The sequence below is a fragment of the Anomaloglossus baeobatrachus genome, chromosome 6, assembly GCF_048569485.1.
Source record: "Anomaloglossus baeobatrachus isolate aAnoBae1 chromosome 6, aAnoBae1.hap1, whole genome shotgun sequence".
NCBI lineage: Eukaryota > Metazoa > Chordata > Amphibia > Anura > Aromobatidae > Anomaloglossus > Anomaloglossus baeobatrachus.
The window spans coordinates 372,370,549-372,397,741 of NC_134358.1; the positions used below are offsets into that span (position 1 = coordinate 372,370,549).

General features: G+C 43.3%; 1 protein-coding gene across 3 annotated transcripts in view; it reads right to left on the minus strand.

Moving 5' to 3' along the window:
- Positions 1-27,193, minus strand: part of TNS3 (tensin 3) — a 528,788-nt gene that overhangs the window by 86,891 nt on the left and 414,704 nt on the right. For all 3 annotated transcript variants that reach the window (XM_075315024.1, XM_075315026.1, XM_075315025.1), the window contains one exon: positions 2,280-3,473. In XM_075315024.1, coding sequence (XP_075171139.1) covers positions 2,280-3,473 — 1,194 coding nt within the window. The remainder of the gene's footprint in view (positions 1-2,279; positions 3,474-27,193) is intronic.

A 27,193-nucleotide genomic window follows, 5' to 3' on the forward strand; every position in this document is an offset into this window, starting at 1 on the left:
CCAGAACAAGGAACGATATTTTGGGAAATGGACGACGTGTCAATGATCAATGATTTGGTGAGTATTTTACATCGTTAGCGGTCGCTCGTAGGTGTCACACGCAACGACGTCGCTAACGAGGCCGGATGTGCGTCATGAATTCCATGACCCCAACGACATCTCGTTAGCGATGTCGTTGCGTGTAAAGCTCCCTTTAATCAAATCATATAGTAAAGTCGTTTATTTACTGCCACTTTCTGTGGTTGGGGCTGCATTGAGTTAGGTTATATGTGCACGCTGCAGTTTTGGTTTGACAACAAAACTGCACCCTCTGGCAGACTTTGACAACTGTAAACACTGTATATGACAAAAAATGCGTTTAATAAAGGAGATGAACAAAAATATGATAGGATATTTGATAGCTAGAATAGATAAGAAGAATAGATAGTTGGAAAAAAACATATAGAATAGAAAGTAAGAACAGACAGAATAGATAGAAAGAAATATCAGAATAGCTTGATTAGAGGGATAGCTAGTTTCTCCATAAATCAAATCAGGCCGCGACTGAAGTGATCCGTGCGATCAGCGGTGACGTCACTCAGGTGGAGGACCCAAGCTGTGACTGGAAATCACGTGAGTGACGGCACCGCTAATCGTGCAGCTCACTTCAGTCACTCAGGTGATTTGCTGTCACAGGTGGAGGATTCCAGCTGTGACTGGAAATCACCTGAGTGACGGTATCGCTAATCGTGCGGCTCACTTCAGTCACTCGGGTGATTTGCTGTCACAGGTAGAGGACTCCAGCTGCGGTTGCGGCTAACCTGAGATGTCACCGCTAATAGCTCGACTCACTTCGGTTGCTGCGTGGAGCTCACAGCGGGCAGTAACTCCTTATTACCCCAATTGCCACCGCACCAGGGTAAATTGGGAAGAGCTGGATAAAGTCCCGGGACTGTTACATCTAATGGATGCGTCAATTCCGGGCAACTGCAGGCTTATATTTTTAGGCTGGGGGCTCCCAATAATATCCCCAGCCTGACAATACCAGCCCTCATCTGTGAGGCTTTATATTGGCTTGCTATCAAAATTGGGGAAACCGCACGCTGGATTTTTAAAATTATTTATTTTCCTGTACAATATAGACCCGCCCACCGACGGCTGTGATTGGTTACAGTCAGACAGCTGTCACTCAACATGGGGGCGCGTCTGACTGCAACCAATCACAGATGCCAGTGGGTGGGGGAAGCAGTGAATATGTATGAGATTAATGAGCGGTCTCGACAGAAGCATGAGAGGCTGCGGGAGCAGTGTGACGGCCAAGTCGGTGATTGGTGAGTATGAAACGGAGAGAGAGACAGAGAGATTTTCACTCCTGCAGTGTTTTATTTAATCGTGGAACAATGTGGGTGACCTGTGTTTTTAGTGACAAAACCGCAAGTACAATGCATGCAAAATGCAACAATTTGGTACCATTCGTTTTTCCATGCATTTTGGTCCACCTCATTGATTTCAATGGGTGGCAAAACGTGACAAAAACACAAAAAGAAGTGACATGCTGCTTTTTTTTTGTCAAAGATTTTGACAAATATTTGACAAATAAAAAGCAGACAGAAAAACAGCAACATGAGCATGGAAATTCAGATTTCTCATAGATTTTGCTGGGGAAGTAAAAGCATCCAGTTTGTCATTGACAGTGCAGTTTAAAACGCGAAAAAAACCCGGGACCTGCACATACAGCCTTATTCGTGTCTCAGTCATGAAATGCTAAGATGCAAATAACCCTTTATCAACTATTACATGAAAAATTTAATTAAAAGACAAATAGTTAGGAATCTTGCAGTTCGCTAGTCTTTGTATTTCAGTAAGTAATGCTTGCTCATTGTATAAAGTTGTGTTTCTTTGTGCATTATTTTCTAACCAATTTCAAGCTCTCTATTTGGTGTCATTGAATAAGAACCGTCCCAATTTTCTTACAAGTCTAAAAAAACAAACAAAAAAAACAAAAACAATTGGTCCTGTCACAAGATGGACATGTAGGTGCTGAGCTCACTATCATGAGGAGGCCTAATGATTGTACTGTAGCAAGTCCAGTACCAGGTCACAAGTTTTAGACCTGAGCACCATGTGACTAGGGATGAAGATTAGGTTTCTGGAACAATGAAAATGGTAATGCAATGAATGGAAGTAAAGTTATTTAAAATAGTGAGGACCTGTTGTACAAAGTATATTGGGACATTGCATATATTTTGGTTACCCAATCATTAAACCATAACCCTTTACATGACCAGCTACTATCTTACCTCCTTGAAATATCTTTCGCCGTTGTTCTGCATCTAAAGGAGTGTGCAGACCAATGTTATCCATATTAGCAGCTAGTAAGCTCGCATTTGTTGTACTAGAATTCATCCGAGTTGGAATTGGTTCAAATGTTGGATCTAATTCTAGTATCAATTTATTAAGCTGCTCAATTGACTGATCAATATCCAATGTTGGAGAAGATGGCGTTTCTTCATCCTTCACTTCAATTCCATTTGGTGTTGGCTGTGTTGATAATGGCTGCCTGTTAACTTCAGGAGTGATGTCCCGAGCTGAGCTTGATGTACTCCTTTGCACTTCATCTCTGTGATTAAATCCTTGGTTGGATGCAGAAGAGCTTTTCAATATTTCAGGTGCGTTAGATGAGGAGGCGTCCGGTGATGTATGCATAATGAAACGACCTTCATTATCCGCACTGAAGCTGTACTGCTGTGAACTGACCATTTGTTGCTGACGTACCCAAGTCTGAGTAGAGTAATTTCTCTGTACATAAGGGGGAGGTTGTGCCGTTGGCTGTTGAACTTGCTTTGGTTCATGGATGGTGTAAGATCTTTCATATATATGGTCAATGCTGATACCCAAGTCAGGCACTAAGTTATTACCATGTTCATCGCCAGTGTTACTGCAAAACCCATCCGACAGCAAAGAATTTTGACTGCTCTTATGGCAGCTAAAATTGCCAAGGTTGTTTGAGTGTTGGCCTTCTGAAGATGATAATGTGCCTATGCTGTCCACGCTGTGTAAATCATGATTTGGCATTTCGTCATCTAAAATATCAGTTTCCCTTTCTTTGAGTTGTGTGCTTCCATTTACATGAATTTGAGCAGGTACTATATGGCGCTTCCCACTATGCTTGTTTTGAGCATCGGTCATATCCTTCAGTGAGCTTGTTGGGTTATTTACCCCAAACCCACTTAGAAGTTGATCCAGTTCTGCTTTTTCTTTTGAACTCAACCCTCGTTTGATTCTTGATCCAAGCTTTTCTTCTGTTCTTTCCGTCCTAACAGAAGCAGTAGAGTGTCCAGAATCACTACTTACAGATAAGGTGTGATCACTATGATCAGGACTGCTTGTCATGGGAACTTCAGGGTCAATAACTGTAACAGATCCATCTGAAAGACTTTTCTTTCTCACTTTAGCATACAAACTTCCATCAAGAGGACCTTGGGTATGAGGCACTGTAAAAAATGGAAAAACAAATTATTTCTAACATTTTGTACTCTAATTTATATATTAGACATATTTTAGCGCAGTTACTAAAAAAGAACCATCATAGTTTGCATCAGGGCATATAAAGGACAGATTGGTCCTACTGAATAACTGCATACAGTGATCATGAAACAGGAGAATTTATACGGAAAGTATACTGTAAAATAAAATGAACAAACTATTATTAAAAAACATAAAACAATGTATTTGCTTGTCATTCTTTCTAATCTATCTGCGACATATCATTGGGACAACACTTTACAACAATCTCTACCTTGAACACTATCTAGTGCATTAGTAACTACAACTGAAGCCATTTAACGTGCATTTAGACGTCACAATTATCATGAACGAAAATTCTTAAAGAGGATCAATCACTTCAAAGTAAAAAGGCAAATTCTAAATCCTTCTCAAATACATAGTTATGATTGTTTCAGCGATGTAGACTGCAGTGGGCTAGATGGGAGTCTCATTATTTGATAGATGTAGACTGCAGTGGGCTAGATGGGAGTCTCATTATTTGATAGATGTAGACTGCAGTGGGCTAGATGGGAGTCTCATTATTTGATAGATGTAGACTGCAGTGGGCTAGATGGGAGTCTCATTATTTGATAGATGTAGACTGCAGTGGGCTAGATGGGAGTCTCATTATTTGATAGATGTAGACTGCAGTGGGCTAGATGGGAGTCATTATTTGATAGATGTAGCCTGCAGTGGGCTAGATGGGAGTCATTATTTGATAGATGTAGCCTGCAGTGGGCTAGATGGGAGTCTCATTATTTGATAGATGTAGACTGCAGTGGGCTAGATGGGAGTCTCATTATTTGATAGATGTAGACTGCAGTGGGCTAGATGGGAGTCTCATTATTTGATAGATGTAGACTGCAGTGGGCTAGATGGGAGTCTCATTATATGATAGCTGTGTAACTGTTCTTGATTCGGCGCTGTGAGATGCCATTGTGAGGGGTGAACCTGGGAGAGTGCAGCATGTAAACCTAGAAGCATGTGTTTACCTCAATGTTGAATGTTGTTATATATGTGGTAAAATCAGATCCATCCCTGTATATTATGGATAAGATGCAGTATTAGGAGGATGGAAGCAGCAATACAAGTAAATCCTACAGCTTTTTCTGAGTGGTAAGGCTGCTGCTGGGAGAGCCTCTGGTTAACCTCTTAGAAATAGCTATGTCCACTTTTAGTAGGTTAACCCTTTATAAACAGCTTTGTCCTCTACCTTCTGCTTCTCTGCAGAATGAACAGTTCATCTTATTACATGTAGGCTACACAAAACAGTAGAATTGATGAGTCTACCCTACATAAAACAGATCTAAGCCAAGGGTCCATTTACCATTTAGATGCGTATAGAATATTCCCCCTCTCATTGAGGGTACAACCTCACCAGATTCTGAGCTTACTGTGGAAAAGTTAAACTAAAACTACATACCTGTAATACTAAGAGAAAATAACTTGTTTACTGATGACTTGTATTTTATAAAAATCTTATAAATTTCATGCACTGTAATTTCTTGCATTGTTCTTAGAAGTGATAGGTTGTCTTTAAGAACAAACATAAGTTTCCCAATAATCATGCAGTATAAACCATCTGCCGATCCCCCAACGAACTAGCAAAATTATGTTTGGACTGGATTAAAGGATCATCATTCTCTGCAGCACATCATCCTGTGTAAACAGGACCTGCACCGCCTGCAAACAATGATATTCTAGGTGCAGTGAATAATTATTACTGATCGTCCTGTGCACATATTCTCTGTGGTCTGCCTGTATAAACAGGCTATTAAATGATTGCCGATTGGCAAACAAGAAGCTGATTGGTAATGGTTTATCTCAGTCGTTCAGGTAGCATAAACCCAATCCTTTCTGGTCATTATCTTTTCTCTTTCAATCTCACCTTTGCCAATATCTAACCTGGCATACAGAAATGCAAACAACTTCACATTTCTATTACAACATAAGCAAACAATTACTTAAAGTCGGGCACAAAAAGAAAGCTACAAAGCTAGTGATCACAACTTGCAGAGTTTTCTACAATCTTTTCATTTTAAAGATAAATGTAGCCTGAAGCTTAAATAAGCTAACCACAGCTAAGCTGCGTTCACAAAGAAATACAACTTAATAAACAGTGTGACTCAACTTCAATAATTGCTTCAAGTGGAAGTTCAAACCAATGCATCATGTATCCATCTGGTCACTGCTTCCATGTTAAGAAAAGGCTATAAATTGTACTGACAACAGGCTTGTAATGCTGAAGACAAAACATTATTTGTGAAACTATTTATAAGTATTTGGGGCGTTTTTCACCTCAGTATTTTTAAGTCAAATTGAGGAGTGGGAGATAAATACATAAGTGGTGCTTGTGTTTCTATTAGGCCGGGGCCACACGGGGATCTTCTAGCAGCAGGAGCCATGTGAGTCTCACTACGACTGAGGTCCGATCATGCGATCGGACCTCAGCTGGCTGCGGGGGGCGGGCCTGCACTGAGGAGGGGCGGGCTGGCACTGAGGAGGGGAGGGCCAGCGCTGCAGAGGGTGGGCTGGCACTGCGGAGGGGAGGGATTTATCTCCCTCTCTCCTCCGTTGCTGGCTATTGCCATTCTCACTCTGCACTCGCGGTACACCGGTGTACTGCGAGTGCAGTGCGATTTATCTCTTGCCCCATAGACTTGAATGGGTGCGAGACAAACAAGACTCGCTTTACAATCGTAGCATGCTGCGATTGTTTTCTTGGTCCGATTAGGGCTGAGAAAATAATCGCTCATGGGTGCTGGGACATAGGCTAATATTGTTCCGAGTGGACTGCAATAAAACATCGCATTCCACTCGCTCCGATTTTCATGCCGTGTGACTTAGGCCTTATACTTTTTCTCTGACTGTTCCACTCCTGGTTTTGGCTTACAAACACTGATATGAAATACTGACTAAATACTCAACGTGTGAACACAGCCTAAAAGATTTTGCTTTTCTGTTTATGAATGCTATTAATATACTATAATATATGCGTTTTCTTTTTTTGTATTGAATTACTGAAATAAATTAACTTTTTGGTGATCTAATTTATTGAGATGCACTTGTACATACAGTAAAATCAGAAATTTATGGCTTGTTCACTAGTAGTTCTTGTTTACTTTGATTGATTGCCGGGTTGAATTACAAATACTAAGTAATGGTTCTCTAGATGTCCATGCAGCCTGCAACTGTCAACATCAATTCATAGTACATAAGGTCTATTCATTATTAAAACATGGGATCAATCATGCAACCATGTGCTATCTAACTTCTCAGCAAAGAGAAATGTGTGTTCACAATTCTAGGAGTTGATATGTCTGGTGAATAATGCATCCCTTCTGGCCGTGGGGGTGAGGGTCTATGAACGTGCTATGAACTCAAACATGGGGTTGCCATTAAGTTGTTAAAAAACTAATGAAATTAAGTCAAATCAAGCTACATAATATAAAAGGTAAATTGTGGTGTGTGATGTACATGGATTTGTGTTTTGACAGTAATGCCCCGCTATTAGTCACCCATTACTTCTTCAAGTTGCTTGTCATCTACAAGTCAATGTTTACCAAAACTGAAGAGAGTATCTCCGGTTACCAAGCGTTTTCTCAATTCTTTCCGGATAGGATCTGACGCTCCTTTGCATGTAAGTCTATGTTCTATCCTAAAGGGAGTTGTACTCACCTATTTATGTAACCCTTGTACTATCGCTCTGCTTTTCACACACTGCATTTAGCCGTGCTGGTTCACCATGGCACCCCTGAGCTGCTCTCTTTCTGTACACTACAACACCGCTGTTCCCTGCTCTCCAGAACTGTCTGTGATAGTTGAAGTGAACGTCCGCTCTCCTGCTGGTTGAGAGGGGACCATCGTGATCTACTCAGTAGCAGCAGACGCATGTTCATAAGGTTTTTACAAAGTGTGTGAGAGGCCAACTGAGCATGTTCAAAAAGCAAGCCCACAGGTTGTAACCATTCGAGACAAACATTTTTTTTTTTAAAAAAATTGAACAGGGAAGACTGATAAGGTATGTTTTTATTATAATAAACATTCATTTTGCAATTTTTTTTACATTTTCTAAGTATGACAACATTAGGTAATGTCGTTTTAACTGGACTTACACTCATTATCTCCCTTCAGGAACACACCGCTCCTCTGCCTCCCATGTTTCTGCTTTCAAGGGGGCAGTGCACTCCTTATAACTGACAGATTAGACTCTGCAGCATCAGGGCCACTGAAGCTGGACAGATCCAGCCAGCTTCAGAGCGGCACTAGCAAGATCTGCAGAAAAGCTTGTAAGCATACGCTCCAGTCATAGAAATCTGGCCAGTAACCTAGGCAACATTTAGTATACAATGGAATGCAAAATGCCACCATTCTTGAGAATGCAGAGGAATTGTATTGAGGCAAATTGCAAAGTTTTTTGATCAGGAGAAAACGCCTTCAAATCATATAATTACTAGAAATATTATATATATATATATATATATATATATATATTATTTTATTTTTTTTTATTAAGGGGGGAGAACTATATGCACAGATAATGTTCTGTGAGCAATCACAATCACCCTCTGAAGGATGTGTACTCTATTCTCTGTCCCTTATGATATATATACACACTGAAAGATTAACATTAATGAGCGTTCCTCGCTAACGATAAACTTTCAATGGAAACAGGCTTTGGAGCACCCAATGAAAAAGCAAAACACTCGTTCATCAGGTGGAGTTATATTTTGCACAGTGCAAAAGATCATCGTTCTCGGCAGTGCATCGTTCTGTTTAAATAAAACTATAGTTGCTGAAAACAGTGACAGCATACGCGCAGTATGTGATCTCCTACAGATCCTCACGTATACATCCTTTACTGCAGTTTGCCTGTGTGATCAGGTTATTAAATGACCGGTGATCATTGAGTCTTAGTGATCAGTGGTTGTTTAGTGCCACCAATCAATCAGTGTAAACTTTTAGCTCCCTTAACTCATAGTATCTTCCATACAGCAAATTGCTTGCTGCACTGAATCACAAACATAAGGCTAAATGCGCACACTACAGTTTTTGCTGCACACAAACTGCAACCAAGACTGCACCTTGTCAGAGAGCCTGAAAATGTAAAAAAAACCCCAAACCAAAACACGCTTTTAATGTAGGTGCGTTTTTAGCGCGTTTTTGTCATTGCCTTTTTTAAAGGAGAAAAAATATGACAGGATAATGGATATATAGCTAGAATAGATGTATAGATAGAAAAAAAAATAGAAAGAATAGCTAGATGGATAGATAGATAGATAGATAGATAGATAGATAGATAGATAGATAATAAGAACATATAGATTAGATAATAAGGAAGAACAGATAGGATAGCCAGCTTGGCTAGCTGTTTTTTTTTTAAAATATTTGGGGGGTAAAAAAAAATGACGTAGGGGTCCCCCCATTTTTTCATATCCAGCACAGGAACAGCAGCAGCTGTAGGCTGCAACCCTCAGGTGTCTGCTGTACCTTGGCTGTTTATGAAAAATAGAGGGGATCCCACGCTTTTTTTAAAAAAAATGAATTCATTTAATAAACAAAAAAAAGATTATGATGTGGGGTCCCCCCCATGTTTCTAATATCAGCCAAAGTACAGCAGACAACTGGGGCCTAATATTATTAGGGTGGGAAGGGCCATCGTTATTTGGCCCTTGCCAACCCAGCAATAGCACCTCACAGCCGCCCCATAAGTGGCGCATCCATAAGATGCGCCAATTCTGGCGCTGGACCCAGCTCTTCCCGATTGCCCTGGTGCGGTGGCAGTCGGGGTAATAAGTGATTAATGGCAGCCCATAGCTGCTACTAAGCCCTAGGCTAGTAATGTTAGGCTTCTATGAGAAAGTAAATAAACCACAAACAGCCAAAAAATCCTTTATTTGAAATAAAATAAAAAGCCCCCTCTTTATTATTAAAAAGCCCCCTCACCACTTTATTAACCCCCCAAACACCCCTCCAGGTGCGAAGTAATCCACACAAGGTCTCACTACGCTTTCAGCACTGCTACAGCATGACTGCCAGCTATGAGTGCAGACAGAGCCACAGCGATCAGAATGAACTAGGGTGAAACCATGACGTTGCAGCTACGGGTCCCGCAGTATGGCGTGTGTCGCAGCAATGACGTCACAGGTTCACTGCTGTGAGATTCAGGCCGCTAATGAAGTGAGCCACGCTATTTATTATTATTATTATTATTATTTATTTATTATTATTTATTTATAGAGCACCATTAATTCTATGGTGCTGTACATGAGAAGGGGGGTTACATACAAAATACGTATACAAGTTACAGTAGACAGACTAGTACAGAGGGAAGAGGGCCCTACCCTTGCGGGCTTACATTCTATAGGATTATGGGGAGGAGACAATAGGTGGGGTGTAGGTCAGGCGGCGGCTCCGCACGGTAGTCGGGCGGCAGCTCCGCACGGTGGTCGGGCGGCAGCTCCGCACGGTGGTCGGGCGGCAGCTCCGCACGGTGGTCGGGCGGCAGCTCCGCACGGTGGTCGGGCGGCAGCTCCGCACGGTGGTCGGGCGGCAGCTCCGCACGGTGGTCGGGCGGCATCTCCGCACGGTGGTCGGGCGGCAGCTCCGCACGGTGGTCGGGCGGCAGCTCCGCACGGTGGTCGGGCGGCAGCTCCGCACGGTGGTCGGGCGGCAGCGAGTTCATTGTAGATTGTAGGCATTTCTGAACAGGTGCGTTTTCAGGTTCCGTTTGAAGTTTGCAAGGGTAGGGGATAGTCTGACGTGTTGAGGCAGCGAGTTCCAGGAGACTGGGGATGCTCGGGAGAAGTCTTGGAGTCGGTTGCGTGAGGAGCGAATGAGAGAGGAGGAGAGGAGGAGATCTTGGGAGGACCGGAGGTGACGTGTTGGAGTGTAGTGGGAGAGTAGTTCGGAGATGTACGGAGGGGAAAGATTATGCACAGCTTTGTAGGTCAGTGTTAGAAGTTTGAATTGGATACGGTGGAGGATTGGAAGCCAGTGGAGGGACATGCAGAGGGGAGAAGCGGGGTGGTATTGAGGAGAGAGGTGGATAAGTCGGGCAGCAGAGTTAAGGATGGACTGGAGAGGGGCGAGCGTGTTGGCAGGGAGGCCACAGAGGAGGATGTTACAGTAGTCGAGGCGGGAGATTATGAGGGCATGCACTAGCATTTTAGTAGATTGCAAATTGAGGAAAGGGCGGATTCTGGAAATATTTTTGAGTTGAAGACGGCAGGAGGTGGTGAGGGATTGGATGTGTGGTATGAAGGATAAGGCAGAGTCAAAGGTCACTCCGAGGCAGCGAACTTTGGGTACTGGCGAGAGCGTGGTGTTATTTATTGTAATAGATAGATCAGGTGGAGAGTGTAGGTGAGACGGAGGAAAGATGATTAGTTCAGTTTTGGCCACATTGAGCTTTAGGAAGCGAGAGGAGAAGAAGGAGGATATAGCAGATAGACATTTCGGGATTTTGGACAGCAGAGATGTGGCATCTGGGCCAGAGAGGTAGATCTGGGTGTCGTCGGCATATAGGTGGTATTGGAAGCCATGGGACTTTATGAGTTGTCCCAGGCCAAATGTGTAGATAGAGAAAAGTAGGGGTCCTAGGACAGAGCCTTGAGGGACGCCAACAGAGAGATGGTGGGATGAAGAGGTTGTGTGAGAGTGGGAGACACTGAAAGTGCGATTTGAGAGGTATGAAGAGATCCAAGAGAGGGCAAGATCTCTGACACCAAGGGAAGAGAGGGTCTGTAATAGGAGGGAGTGGTCAACGGTATCGAAGGCTGAGGACAGGTCTAGGAGTAGGAGTATAGAGAAGTGCTTGTTCGCTTTGGCAGTAAGCAAGTCATTTGTGATTTTAGTCAGGGCAGTTTCGGTAGAGTGATGTGGACGGAAGCCGGACTGTAGGTTGTCAAAGAGAGCGTTAGAGGAGAGGTGGGAGGAAAGTTCAGCATGGACATGCTGTTCCAGGAGTTTTGAGGCAAGTGGGAGTAGTGATATGGGGCGATAGCTGGTAGTAGAGGTTGGATCGAGGGAAGGTGTCTTTAGGATAGGTGTGACTGTTGCATGTTTAAAGGCAGAGGGGAAGGTTCCAGTCATTAAAGATAGGTTGAAGAGGTGGGTTAAGGCTGGAATAAGGATGGTGGTGAGGTTGGGAAGGAGGTGGGATGGCATGGGGTCAAGTGCGCAGGTGGTGAGGTGCGCTTTTGAGAGAAGACGTGCAAGCTCTCCTTCGGTGATGGTGGGGAGGAAGTTTATGGGAGAGGGGCAGTGGTCAGCTACATGAAGGGGTTGTGGTGGCTGAGCAGAGAAGACTTGCCTTATTAGGTCGATTTTTTCTTGGAAATAGGTGGCAAAGTCTTCTGCAGAAATGAGGGAGGTTGGAGGGGGCAGTGGCGGGCGAAGGAGGGAGTTGAAAGTGTTGAATAACTGTTTGGGGTTGTGTGTTAGAGAGGATATGAGGTTTCTGAAGTAATCGTGTTTAGCGGAGATGAGGACTGAGCGAAATGTGTGAATTGCATTTTTGAATGTGGTGAAGTCTTCCTGGGAGTGCGTTTTCTTCCACCGCCGCTCTGCAGCCCTAGACCTTTGCCGAAGTTTTTTAGTGAGGCTGTTGTGCCAGGGCTGTCTATTGATTCGTCTCACTCTGCCATGCACAAGGGGAGCGACTGAATCAATAGCTGATGTGAGGGTGGTGTTGTAGAAAGTGGTGGCGCTGTCTGTGTCGTGGAGGGACGATATGGAGGACAGTGGGAGGATAGAGTCGGCGAGGGTGTGCATGTTGAGGTGTGCAAGGTTTCTGCGGGGATGTGCTAGGTGCTGGACAGGGGGGGTAGGTGAGGAGGACAGGGCTGAAAAGGTCAGAAGATGGTGGTCAGATAGGGGGAGGGGGGAAGTTGTGAAGTCAGAAAGGGGACAGAGGCGGGTGAAGATAAGGTCTAGTGTGTGTCCATCTTTGTGGGTGGCAGAGGTGGACCACTGAGTTAAGCCAAAAGACGAAGCAAGGGAGAGGAGTTTGGAAGCAGCTTGTTGGCGAGTGTCAGTGGGGATGTTGAAGTCACCCATGATGATGGTGGGAATGTCAGCAGAGAGAAAGTGTAGAAGCCAGGCAGAAAAGTGGTCGAGGAAGGCAGTGGTGGCGCCCGGGGGTCTGTATATGACAGCCACTTGGAGGTTGGAGGGAGAATAGATTCGGACAGAGTGCACTTCAAAGGAAGGCAGGTCGAGGGAGGGTAGAGGTGGGATTGTGGTGAAGTTGTAGTTGTTAGAAAGAAGGAGGCCCACTCCTCCACCTTGTCTATTGCCAGGGCGAGGAGTGTGGGAGAAGTGCAGGCCACCGTAACATAGTGCAGCTGGGGAGGCAGAGTTGGATGGTGTCAGCCATGTTTCGGTGATGCCCAGAAAGGATAGATTGCTGGAGGTAAAGAGATCATGAATGATGTGCAGTTTATTACACACTGAGCGGGCATTCCAGAGCGCTCCTGAGAGAGGGGGCGGCGGAGTCGGTGAGAGGGGAATAGTTTTTATGTTGGATAGATTGCGGTAGTTACTATTATGTGGAGAGTGGTGTGTGGGTGATAAAGAGGGGTGTACCATCCATGGGGGGCCAGGATTGGGGGCTATGTCACCAGCAGTGAGAAGGAGTAGAGAAAGGGAGAGCAGGTGGGAGAAGGAGAGTGGACGGCATGGTCTGCGCGATATTAGGAGCGATCTGAGGTTCAGGAATAGGTCAGCAGATGAGGACAGATGAGAAGGCAGGAGGGAGGGGGAGATGAATATTTGCTTAGAGGGTGCTGGGGTGTGGGGATAGCGAAGGAGAGTGAGGAGGAGAGGGGCAAAGACTGTGAGGGCATAGGTGAACATGGTGGCTATCAGCAGTGCCATCACTCACGTCAGTCCTCCAGCTGTGGCTCACTTCAGTTGCAGCCTGATCTGCACTCACAGGTGGAGGTCTCCAGCTGTGACCGCAAATTACCTGATTAATGGCACCGCTGATGGTGCAGCTCACTTCAGTCACTCGGGTGATTTGCTGTCACAGGTGGAGGATTCCAGCTGTGACAGCGGCTAACCTGAATGACGGCTAAGCTGACATGATAGAGGGACTCACTTCAGTGGTGCTGTACGATATAGACACGCCCACCGGCGGCTGTGATTGGTTGCAGTCAGACAGATGTCACTCAGCATGTGGGCTCGTCTGACTGCAACCAATCATAGATGAGGGAGGAGTAAATATGTATGAGGCTAATGAGCGGGTCTGGAAGAAGGCAGCGGGAGCAGTGTGACAGCCGGTGATCGGTGAGTATGTAGTGCTCAGAGAGAGAGGGACAGAAAGGGAGAGGGGGAGAGAGAGAGAGAGAGCAAGAGAGAGGGGGAGAGCGAGCGAGAGAGAGAGAGGGGACGAGAGAGCGAGAGGGGAGGAGAGCGAGAGAGAGAGGGTGAAGGAGAGAGCGAGAGAGAGAGCGAGAGAGAGAGCGAGAGAGAGAGCGAGAGAGAGAGCGAGAGAGAGAGAAAGAGACAGACATGCCAAAATCACTCCAGCATTGATTTTGTCATCCTGGAACTAAGTTGGTGAGCTATGTTTTTGTTGACAAAACCACAGGTAAAACGCATGTAAAAAGCACCAATTTAATAGCATGCGTTTTTCCTTTGCGTTTTTGATGCCCTCATTGATTTCAAGGTGTGACAAATGTTAACAAAAACACAAGAAAGAATGAACATGCTGCTTCTTTTTTGTCACAAACTTTTGTCAACAAAACCTGCTGACAAACTGTGTGCGCATAGCAAATCTGACTTTTCATAGACTTTGCTGGGAAGTCAGATGTCAAAAAGTTCTGACAACAAAACTGCACCAAAAAACTTGACAAAAACGCAACAAAAACGCAGTGTGCGCATGTAGCCTAAAGGGGGCTTTACACGCTACGATATCGTTAATGTTTTATCGTCGGGGTCACGTCGTTAGTGACGCACATCAGGGCGTCATTAACAGTATTGCAGCGTGTAACACTTACCAGCGACCTTAAACGTCCTCCAAAGAGGTGAGAATCGTTCACCATGGAGAGGTCGTCCTAAAACCAAAAATTGTTAATGGTTGCTTATAGATGTTGTTCCTCGTTCCTGCGGCACCACACATCGCAGTGTGTGACACCGCAGGAGCGAGGAACCTCACCTTACCTGTGTCCCGCCCGCAATGAGGAAGGAAGGAGGTGGGCGGGATGTTCGTCCCGCTCATCTCCGCCTCTCCGCTTTGATTGGCCGGCCGCTTATTGACGTCGCGGTGACGCCAAACACACCTCCCCCTTGAGGGAGGGATTGTTCGGCAGTCACAGCGCCGCCGCCGACCAGGTAAGTGCGTGTGACACTGCCGTAGCGATAATGTTCGCTGCAGCAGCGATCACACGATATCGCATGCACGACGGGGGCGGGTGCTTTTGCGTACGATATCGCTAGCAATTGCTAGAAATATCGTAGCGTGTAAAGGCCGATTAAGTCATCTAAGTAAAAAAACTCTGCTCATTGTAGCATAGAATTTTAATTACCACAAAATAAAAATAAGATCCCACCCAACAGATCAAAATACTACATACAGTTTTGCAGTTTTTGGCTATATGCACACAAAAATATAGCTAAGTAACCATTAAAAAAAAGTCAAAGTCAATATTCACAGTTGACATCTGAAGAATATGGCATCATGTTCATGACTACTTTTGGAATCTATATCATTCATATCATAAATAAGTCCAGTTGTAGAAGAATTACAGGTGTGTCAGACTTTCAAACGCAAAAACACAAAGGAGTTAAATGTTAATAAATGCAGCATCACACGCAATACAAAATGTCATATGTTGCAGTCCATACTACCATATGCCACTACACTCCTCACACACTAGTGTGCATGAGGCCAAATTCAGTAACGCGGTCAAAAAAGTTGATAAGAACCTTTGTATTGAAATGTCGAGTATAAAAGTCAAGAAAACACAGCTGTAAAAAGCAGCCATGTACTGACTCAAGAAAAATGTATGTGCTTGACAACCATTTCTACTCTATTTGGTATTACAGTGATCTCTCTCTCTCTATATATATATATATATATATATATATATATACACACACACCCTACTGGTTTTCCATTGGGTACAGTATATTCAGCTTTCAATGGGAGTCTGGTACTACTATTATGTGCCAAATATCAAGTGTTCTTAATAATCATAACTCCAGCTAAAAAAAGTCAATATTTTACGTTTTTTAAAACATGCAGTATGTCTCAATACACATATAAGGGGACGAAAAGGTAATGTTTTGTAAATCAGTAGATAGAAAGGCATTCCATATAAGATTGATAAGAGGATGGATGGTAAATCACTAGGTAAAAAAAAAAAACTACCTGGACTTCAAGTATACGATAAAAATGCCAGACTGACAGTATCACCCAATTTTGAATGGGTAGAGAAAATATTCCTATTTTCTCATTCTTCATTTGTTGATTTTAGTTCATACAATAATATAGTAGAAAAAAGGCGCTCTGTGTAAAACGGTGAACTCATTTGTGAATGGCATTGATACAAAGTTTTAGCCTAGAAACTTGTACTAGTGCCATTCAAATAGTGGCACTAATGCTTAGACAGCGCCTTTCTCCTACCAAATCTATACGATATTTATAGTCTCTCAGTTATCCATTTTCCTGATGAAGGTCAGAATTTTGATGGAAAAGTTATAATTTGATGTAGATTGCACATAGCAATAAAAATTTGATGTTGCAACTTTTATAAAGTGCCAAGTTCTTACCACATTAATACACTATGGCAAGACTGAGTACATCAACAAGAAACATGGTAGTTATATTACATCAACAAGGTATCTCCCAAGCCAAGATTTCAAAGCAGACTGGGATCTCAAGATGTGCTGTTCAAGCTTTTTTGAAGAAGCCCCAATAAATAGGCAATATTGAGGATCATAGATGCCGTGGGCAGAAGATGAAGGACACATCACGCTTACTTCTCTTACAAGTCGGAAGATGTCCAGTAGTGCCATCAGTTTAGAACTGACCGTAACCAGTGGGACCTATTCAGAGATGTGTGGCCAGAAGTGTCTTCATGGAAGAATTGTGTCCAAAAAGCCATTCCATGGAAACATGGCCAAGAGTTTCAACTATGAATGAAAACATAGCAAGTGCATTGCCGTTAAAGTACTTAAAACATAAATGAATTATAAAATAAAAAGCAGGTGATTAAACACATCTTCGCTCCTGGTTCGGTCAAAGTACAATACTAAGTTGTAGGAACACGTGACACGTGTTAATGATAAAATAAATAATGTATGGCAGAAAAAAAAGTGCAAAATATTAATGTGATATAAAAGTAATTACTTACAGCAAGATGGGCTGCAGTGTGTACATCGCCCTGGCCAAAAACTAGTACTCTATCAGGATACAGCTAAACCCCCACTAAAGTGGAAGCGTCACAGGTGCAGGAGGAGCAAATCACACACACACTTCCATGGAATGGAGGAGGGCGATTGCTAGATGATAAAACTGCACACTAGTGGCTTGCATAGAGCGCTGTTCACATATGCAGATAACACAGTCACAAACCCGCAGCCTATTAGGTGACGCCCATACTATTAGATCAGGCGGGCTGCCAAGCCGTAGATTAGATCAGGCGGGCTGCCAAGCCCGCCTGATCTAATACGCTTCCACTTTAGTGGGGGTTTAGCTGTATCCTGCTAGAGTACTAGTTTTTGGCCAGGGCGATGTACACACTGCAGCCCATCTTGCTGTAAGTAATACTTAATTTTTGGAGGATATTTTCCTCTTTTTGTTGCTATGTTGATATAAAAGTAAGTACCGTATTTTTCGGACTATAAGACGCACCGGACTATAAGACGCACCCTGGTTTTAGAGGAGGAAAATAGGAAAATAAAACTTTAAGCAAAAAAATGTGGTCATGACACACTGTTATGGGGCGAGGATCTGCTGCTGACACTGTTATGGGGCTAATGTCCCCAAATTCTCTACTAAGGTACCCCATCCTGGTAATGATCCTCCTGCCTTGTATATGATCCTGCTATAAACCCCCATCCTGCTTATATACCAGCATCCTGCTCATATTCCCCCATCCTATTCATATACCCCATCCTGTTCATATACCCCCATCCTGTTCATATACCCCCCATCCTGTTCATATACCCCCCATCCTGTTCATATACCCCCCATCCTGTTCATATACCCCCCATCCTGTTCATATACCCCCCATCCTGTTCATATACCCCCCATCCTGTTCATATACCCCCCATCCGTCCTGCTCATATACTCCCATCCTGTTCATATACCCCCCATCCTGTTCATATACCCCCCCATCCGTCCTGCTCATATACTCCCATCCTGTTCATATACCCCCATCCTGTTCATATACCCCCATCCTGTTCATATACCCCCCATCCATCCTGTTCATATACTTCCATCCTGTTCATATACCCCCCATCCATCCTGTTCATATACCCCCATCCTGTTCATATACTTCCATCCTGTTCATATACCCCCCATCCCTCCTGCTCATATACTCCCATCCTGCTCTATGCCCCCATCGTGCTCATATACCATCCTGGTATATGGCCTGTATCCTATAGCACAGAGAAAAAAAAACCCAAACGTTTATACTCACCTTTTCCTCACTCCCTCCAGCACCGATCATCTTCCTCTCTGCGCCGCTGACCTGCGTGTGTGGAGCCGTTCCCCTGCAGCACGCGATGTCTTCCTGTCTGTGCCGATCAGCTGATCAGCACAGATCAGCTGACCGGCACAGACAGGAAGACATCGCATACTGCGAGGGAACGGCTCCACACACGGGGACGGGTGAGTGTACTGATTCACTGCACCCCGCGCTGATAATGATGTGCGGGGGGCAGTGAATACAGCCGCACATGATCACTCCAGGCTGTAATTGCCAGGGGTGATAATGTGGACTGGCTCTTTACTATGCGTGCGTCCCCGCTTGTCCTCCCGCCCACCTTTCAGCGCCGGCTTCTGCGCTGAGAAATGGGCGGGAGGATGGGCGTGCATATGTAATGAGCGGGCACACGTGGTCACGGCAGGCTGCTATAGTAGCCTGCTCGTGCCCCCAATGACCCGCTCCACCGCAGCACCCTCATTCCCCGCAGCCACAGTCAGACCATAAGACGCACCCCCAACTTTCCCCCAACATTTGGGGGAAAAAAAAGTGCGTCTTATGGTCCGAAAAATACGGTAATAGATTGTGGTAAGAGCCATAATCCTGGGCTCTTACACCCACATGGATCAATAAGGAGTCAATATACTAAAGAAACGTTTCTACATATCCCTTCTATGTATCAGTTGCTTTGATATGTACTATTTTTTTTTTTTGTTTGAGATTGCATTTATTTAGCCATTACTTGTATTATCTAAGTATCTAGCACTTTTAATTCTACTATATATTGTGATTTGTTTGTGATTATGTAAATAATATATCTAACACATGGATTGTGTACCTACAGATACAGCAAAGTGACAAGCTAAAATTGCCCTTCAGAAGGATCTGTGCCCCTACATGATTAGTGTAGAGTGGTCACTCCTTTGCATATAGAGCAACTGCGCTACTCAAAGTGTATGCGCAATAGGCCGTTATTCAAACAGATGTGGTACACCATCTGTTTATGCAGCTTATGTATTGTACTTTCACCATGTGTTATTGTGTGGTTGATTCCTTGATCCATCAAGAGGTTCAGATGTGTTTTTTGCTTAGGCTATTATTTTATTAATTTCAGCAATGCTTAGGCCGAGAATTGTGAAGACGGGATGGGAATTAACAGTTGCCAACCCCCCTGGTGGCAGTTTATCTGTCCTGAGGAAAAAATAAAATTGATGGTCTGATTTATTTTTGCATTTTCACCTTCATTTTGTCTAGTTTCAGCTTACTTACTTTATATCACAGGGCTTGACAGCAGAAGGCACCGCACCTTAAAGCTTCAGTATGATTGAGGCAGAGGAAGGCGAAGCCTGATCCGAGCTCAGTCATGTATGGTGCAGACTGACGTTGAAGCTTTGAAGAGCCGTGCCTTCTGCTGACAAGTCCTGTGATATGCCTTCTAATAACAAGCAGCACATTGCAGCGCTTGTCAGCTGAATACATGGCACTTCAGATTATCAGCAGGATAATGGCAGAGAGGACAAGGAGGCCTGATCTGAGCATGCATGCAGAAACTGCTGTCACTCACTGAGGTAGCCCAGCTACTACCAGTGACATGCAGTGTGCAACTCATCCAATTCCGATCCCCAAATTGGTAGTAGCCTTGCTGCATCACAAGAGACTAATAAAGCAGCCACACAGACATGAGCTAACAGGAGCAGGGAAGGTAATAAAAGTATATTAGGAAAATGATGACTAGAGTTGGGTCATAAGAGAAGGGGTTAAATTAGTAGTGGAAAACCTCTGGGTTATGTGTCTTTGCTTCATATATTTACTTAGCAAATTTAATGATACTTTAGAGAAACGTGTAACTTTGCCGAAAATGGTATAGACAGCTCTAAATAGGCACAAAAAAGTAAAAGACAAAAATAAACAGCATCTTTGACCGTGTATCATACTGAGGAATATGTTGAAAAAAATGGCTATAAATAACAGTACAAAAAGTAAAAGACTTAACCCCCTCATCCACCCACAAATGAATCGGTGAGGTGAAATCCAACAGCACTTTTTACCCTCAACATCATAAGTCTGCGGAGAATTGAGAGGTCCCTATACATATTAGATTATCTGTGGGTTTGGATTATATTAATGTAATGTGCATTTTTTAACGGCCTTCAGCTTAATCTTGAGCCATGGTGACTTGATAGATGAACGCTCTGAAGAAAGTTTGATCTTGTGCAAGAGTAGATAGATCCACTAGGGTCCTCTACACCGTTATCTCAATAGTATCAAGGCATTGGATTGCTGGTCTTCTCTTCACCTTGTTCCTTCTATTCTTCCAACCAAAATTTCCTTCTCTAATGACTGCTCACTTTGTATGATGTGTCAAAGGAGGAAAGTCGTAGCTTTGTGATGCATGCTTCGAGTGACATGTCTGGCTTGATTTGATTCAAAATTGATTTGTTTGTTCTTCTTGCCATCCATGGTATTGATAACATCCTTCTCCAGCATCATATTTCAGAGCCGCCCAGGTTTTACATTCATATGAGCCTACAGAAAAGACCAGACTATGTTTGAGCTGTGTCTTCATCACCAGAGAAACGTTCCTGGATTGGAGGACCTTGTCCAGTGACTTCTTTGTTGTTTTTCTTAAAGCTAGTCTCCTATTAACGTACAGTACTGTTTCTGTATATTGAGTGATCATTAATCCGAGAAGGTTAAAAAAGTCCTTTACAACTTCCAGTTCATTGCTGTCCATCTCAAATGTGTCCCGGTCATACCTGGCAGCAGTCAATATCATTGTCTTCTCTGTATTGAGTAGGAGTCCTATGTTTAAGCTTTCCATCTTGATACTCCGTAATAATTTCTTAATTCCACCTATACTAATTTCTATCCATGTTGTATCATCTGCATACTTAAGACTGTTGATGATTCGTCCAGCAATTTTGATTCCTTCTTTTTCAGCAAGTTCAGAATTCCTGAAACTAGTTTCTACATTTAAAATGAAGAGAAATGCTGACAAAATGCAAGTTTGTCTAAAGCCTCGCTCTACTTTGAACCATTCTGTATCACTGTATTCCATTCGAACGGTTGCTTCTTGGTTGATGTAAAGGTTCCTGATTAGGCTGATCAGATGATTTAGCACACCCATATACTTCATAGTATTCCAATTTCTGGTGATCAACACAGTCAGAGGCTTTGTTGTAGTCAATGAAGCAAAAATAGGAGCTCCTTGTTACATTCTTTGGATTTTTCCGCTAACCATCTAATTTTAGCAATTACATCTCTTGTTCCTTTTCTGAAACTTGCTAGCTCCCCTGACAGCTCTTTATCAAGGTAAGGCTATAACCATCTTTGTAGGATCTTCAGTAGTATTCTGCTGACATGAGGTATGAGCGCATTAGACCAAACGTTTCCACAGTCGATAGCATCTCCATTCTTTGGAATAAACATGGTTCTTGGCCAGTACGTGGGTCATATATCAGTTGTCAATATCTGTTGACACAGGCATGTGATGACAAACTGCTGCTTCAGAAGATTTTATTAGCTTTATTGGAATATTGGAATATTGACACATCCAGGTGGTTTGTTTTTTGACAGAGGCATTATCGCAGCAACGACCTCTTCTTTTAAGATGTTAAGTTTGCAATTATTTCCAGTCTCCGTTTCTTCCCGTATCACCAAGTCGTTCTTGTAGAGGTGCTCAGTGTATTCTTTCCATCTCTTCTTTATCTGTTCTAGCTCAGTTAGTTTGTTCCCGTTTTCATCTTTCAACATTTCCACTCTTTGTTGAAACTTTTGGTATGCCTTCCTGGCGTTGCCGTTCAGATGCTCGTTTTTTATCCCTGTACATATATATTGGTAACAAAGTTCTTTATCTGCTCGAATGGCTCTCTTTAGCCTTTTACAGATGTTGTCTGCGTCCTGCTTGGTACACTTTTGCTTCTGCCATTCATCTTTCTTCGATGATTTTTAGGGCATCTTCTGTTAACCAGGGCTGCAGGAGTCTCTTCTGCCTTATTTTTGTTGTGGCTGCTTCAGTAATAATAGTCTTTATATCTGTCCATAAATCCTCAGGATTTCTTTCATCAGTGTCCAGAGATATAAATTGTTCAGACCGTTCCAAAGAACTTCAGATATGTTGGTCAAATCAAAGTTGGAAATGACCTGTTGTCTAGTCCTTTTGTGCAGCTTGAGTCTAATCTTTGCTGTCAAAAGTTCATGATCCATTGCACAGTCGGCTCCTGGCCTTTTTGAAGCAATGATCGTCATTTATATACCGCTATTAATTCCACAGCGCTTTACATACATTGGCAATTTCCCCTCTTGTTTTGTTCACCATGTCCAAAGTTTTTAACAATGATTCCATGCTCGCCGTGGCCTACTTTGGTATTCAAGACTCCCATAATAATGAGTAATGCGGGCGTCATACGGTACGATCTATCGTGCGATCGCACGAGCGATCGTACCCACCCCCGTCGTTTGTGCGTCACGGGCAAATTGCTGCCCGTGTCGCACAAAGTCGTTAAACCGCAGTCACACGTACTTACCTGCTGAGCGACCTCGCTGTGGGCGGCGAACATCCTCTTCCTGAAGGGGGGGGATGTTCGGCGTCACAGTGACGTCACACAGCCGCCAGCCAATAGAATCGGAGGGGCGGAGATGAGCGGGATGTAAACATCCCACCCACCTCCTTCCTTCCGCATAGCCGGCGGGTGCCGCGGGACGCAGGTAAGCTGTGTTCATCGTTCCCGGGGTGTCACATGGAGCAATGTGTGCTGCCCCGGGTACGATGAACAAGCGGCGCCATGAAAAATAAACGATTTTTTAAAAATAAGCGATGTGTACACGACTCACGATTTGTGACCGATTCATCGTCGCTCGGAGGTGTCACATGAAACGACGTCGCAAACTATGCCGGATGTGCGTCGTGAAAACCGTGACCCAGACGATGCATCGCACGATAGATCGTCTCGTGTGACGCCCGCATAAGTCTTGTTTTGGCGATTTCTTGTTGAACTTCACTGTAGAATAGTTCAATGTCATCCTTCTCGGCCTCTGTTGTTGGTGCATCCACTTGTATAACTATGACATGGATTGGCGCTCCTTGTAGTCATTTTGAGATGACTATCACTGACTGCATTGTACTTCGGGACAGTGCCAGACAATCTTTAGTTGAGAAAAAAGCCACAACATTTCTTCTTTGGTTATCATTGACAGAACAGTAGACCCAATGTTCTTTTGGCTGAAAACGTCCAGATTGAGTCTATTTTAGTTTGCCAATTCAGAGTTTGCCTTGGTTCATACATTCCAAGTTCTGAACCTTATGATATCTTTGCAGGTTTTGATCTTCCTTTTCAACAAAGCGATTTAAGCACCAAGATGTCCTTGTGGCTTTGATCCTTGCACTTTATGAGACTTGATTATACTCAGGTTGACCACCAGCTCCTTCCCGGTAGCTTGTTGAGTGCATTTCAATCTACGGGTGCATCGGCCAGCACTATATTGAATTCCTTTCATTGTACTCTCCATCAGGTTTTCTTGGCATAATATGGAAGTAGATTGCCAGGCCTTTCTTCTGCGCAGTAATATGGCTCCTGTGAAGGAGCCACCCCGACTCAGATTTATATGTTGTCAATACAAACCGCTTCATCATGCAACATCCTGCTGCAGACACTGGCACTGGGTAGTATGCTTTGGTATCCCTGATGGCAAACTATATATTGCTGAGGTATAGCTTTCAACCTTCACTGAACCACACAACAAATACATAATACATACATCAAATACACAATACTGACATCAAATACACATTCCACATAACAAATACCCAATACAAAAAATGACATGGCATAGCCTGCAGAAATAAAATTCCAGATAGATTTCATGTAAATGTAGTGTACTCTGTGTAACATAGGAGTGACTGTAGCCCTTATCAAAATGGTCAAAGGCAAGTACGGCTGCACAGTAAGGGCTAGGACACACGGTGAGTAAAAGAGACAGAGTGGAATGCGATAAAAAAAAATAAAAAATCGCATTCCACCTGGACCCATGTTACTCTATGGGGCCTTTCCCATCTGCGATTATTTTCTCAGCCCTAATCGGACCGAGCAAACAGTCGCAGCATGCTGTGGGTGGAAACTGATCCATATTCACTCGCACCCATACAAGTCTATGGGTGCGAGTGAAACATTGCATTACACTCAGCATTACACTTTAGTGCAGTGTTATAATCGTATCAGCTGGCAATGGAGAGATAGGGAGATTAATCCCTCCCTCTCCTTTGCAGCACCCGCCTACTCCTCTGCAACTGTGAGACGATCGCAGGATCGGAGCACAGTGGCATGACATTTGGCTTACACTCGCAGCACAGCAAGAGCTAGCATATCGCATCCGGTGCACTTGCATTGGAAGCCTAACTAACAGTCTCATCTGGAGGAAGTGACTGTTAGTTAATGTGTAGCCATACTTAATAAAGAAATAAATATATGCAAGTAGAGCTACATATTTTGTAAAAATCTGTGCATAAAATACCAACTATTGTGGCTGAAATAAGATACTTTATTCTACAAACATCACAATGATCATTATTATACTTCATAAGTGTGACACATCAAGAACCTGGTCTTTTAAATTGTGCTCTCAGAATTGACAGTATAAAATATACCCCAGTGTAAATGTAAAATCACTAAGGTCCAATTACGTATATATTTGTATATAATTTACTTTATTTTCAATAATGTAGGAGAATAGAAAAGGAACAAGAACCATACAGAGATCGAGAGATAAATTAAGACTGAGTACAGACCTCAGGAATCTAAATGTGGTCTCCATGAATGGGTGATCTGCATAGAACTGGCATACATACATAACTAGTTATTAGTGGTTTTCATTTTTGTAGTAAACAATATGAAGTTTCTAGACTGGACAGTACTAGGACTTTACATAGAAACGGTAAGTAATATATTACGCAACACGGATCATATGTTACATTCCCATGAAATTATGTGAAATGTAGAAGATGCTATGTCCTTCTGTTAATGGCTCCTAGGTAGAGCAGTCTGCACCACATAGGACACGGTGGCCATGTTCCCCTCTTTATTTAAATTCCAATGGCAACATGTAAGCAGGAAGGGAGTTATGACCTCCAGGAATGTTGTAAGTCATTAAAACATCAAACTTAAAACTCTGTCAATGATTTACAATGGTTCTCTTATCCAGTGGAAAGCTACACATTATTACAAGCAAAGCCTTTTCTACCAAACACGATTATGGAAACCACCAAAAGTAACAATAAATATAGTAATAAAACTTCTAGAAAGCTTTATGCTATAGCTTATATATTACGCTATTCACTATGACAACTGTCAACATCTTCCTAAACCTTATAAAGCCATATTTCTTGAGCTGTAAATGATCGATTACCTAAAATATATGCAAAAACTAATGCACTTCAGCTTCCTCTAACTCTTATAAGTTATAGTTATAATAACTGATAAAATCCACAAGAGCCTCACAAGTACATGTAATTTCTGTATAGCTCTCAGCAGACGCTCCGATAACTGGTCCTGGAACATATGATACCTGGCCATGTGAAACAACAAACATCAGTAACGTTCTATGGTCATTTCGTCGTGCAACATACAAACAATGCTAAAAGAACAACAGAATAAAAACAACTTACGCGACTCCACTTAAACCTTCAATTGGTTCCTGACGTTCCCTGTCTTGAAATCCAAATACCTGAGGCGCAGCTTTGAGTAAAATACCTTCCTTTCTTGCCTCAGAACCTCTTTGACGTCCCACAGCTATCCCCTTTCCAGTCATTCACCACTTGTGAAAACAGTCAAACACAAGCCAGCTAGGCAAACACATCCAAGGCTGAGCTGTACACAGGATTTCAGTGTACAGCTTTCCTGAGCACATATTTCACACTTTACTGCATATAACCCCTTTTTGTTGCTCTGTTCTCCACACCACTCCCCTAAGAATCCTACAAAATGTGTTCAACCCCGAAGAGCAGAAAAGCTTCTTACCTTCCAAGATGACTGAAGGAATGTGGAAAAGTACAGCACACACTGCTCTTAATAACTGTACATAACCATGCACAGAAAGGGGTCAGACTGAAGAAAAAGTAAACATGAAGGCGGAGAGAAGAAAACCCTAATCAGATTCACTGAAATAGGAACACTCAGAACAAAAAAAGTAGAAAGGGGGAGGTGAGGGGAGCCTAGGAGAAATGTGAAAGTGAGCCTGTAAGCATTTCATTCAGGCAGACTCCACCTCTGCCAGATATGTCATTTAACCGTATAAATGCCTATCCGCTTACCCCAAAAGTAATGTCACCCTCCCCCTCCACACAGAACTGCTGCATTGCATATAGACATACTAATGAAGTTACATGCTTGCATCACATTCACATATCAGTTAATATTGTTTTATTTATTTCGAAATCTCAATTAACCAAAATGTTACGGATCTAGAGAAGTGATGACGCCGCTCTCCCACTTGTGCTGGTAATCTTACAGGGATGTGTTTAGCTACAAAAACAAAGTATCTACAAAGTATCACATCTCTATTGACCAAATGGATGCCAAAAGGGAGCCGAAATTAAAGATGGGATTTATTTTGGCTGTAAAAAAACAACTGAAAAAGATGCCAAAAAACATATATACTACACGCATAGCTGTGTGCTGAAATTGTAGTGTAGGGGCCTGATCGGGGGCAACAGGGAAAGCAGCCTGCGGAATGAAGTCAGAGCCGTGGTGAGGTACGGTCAGCGGTAACAGCCCACACTTCTCACTGACCGCAGAAGCCGCCTGCATTCAGGTGAGGGCATTTCCCCATCACTTCAATCACACGTATGTGTTAGCCAGGATTTTCGGAATACTAATACACTATAATTCACAGTGTTGGAGACCTGCATAGGCGGCAATTCCTCTAGACATAAGAATGAGCAGAATTCCTTCCCAGCAGCAAACATACAATGTTGTGGAAGGGAATTCCGTCCCAGACTTGCCTCCAGCAGGTAAAGG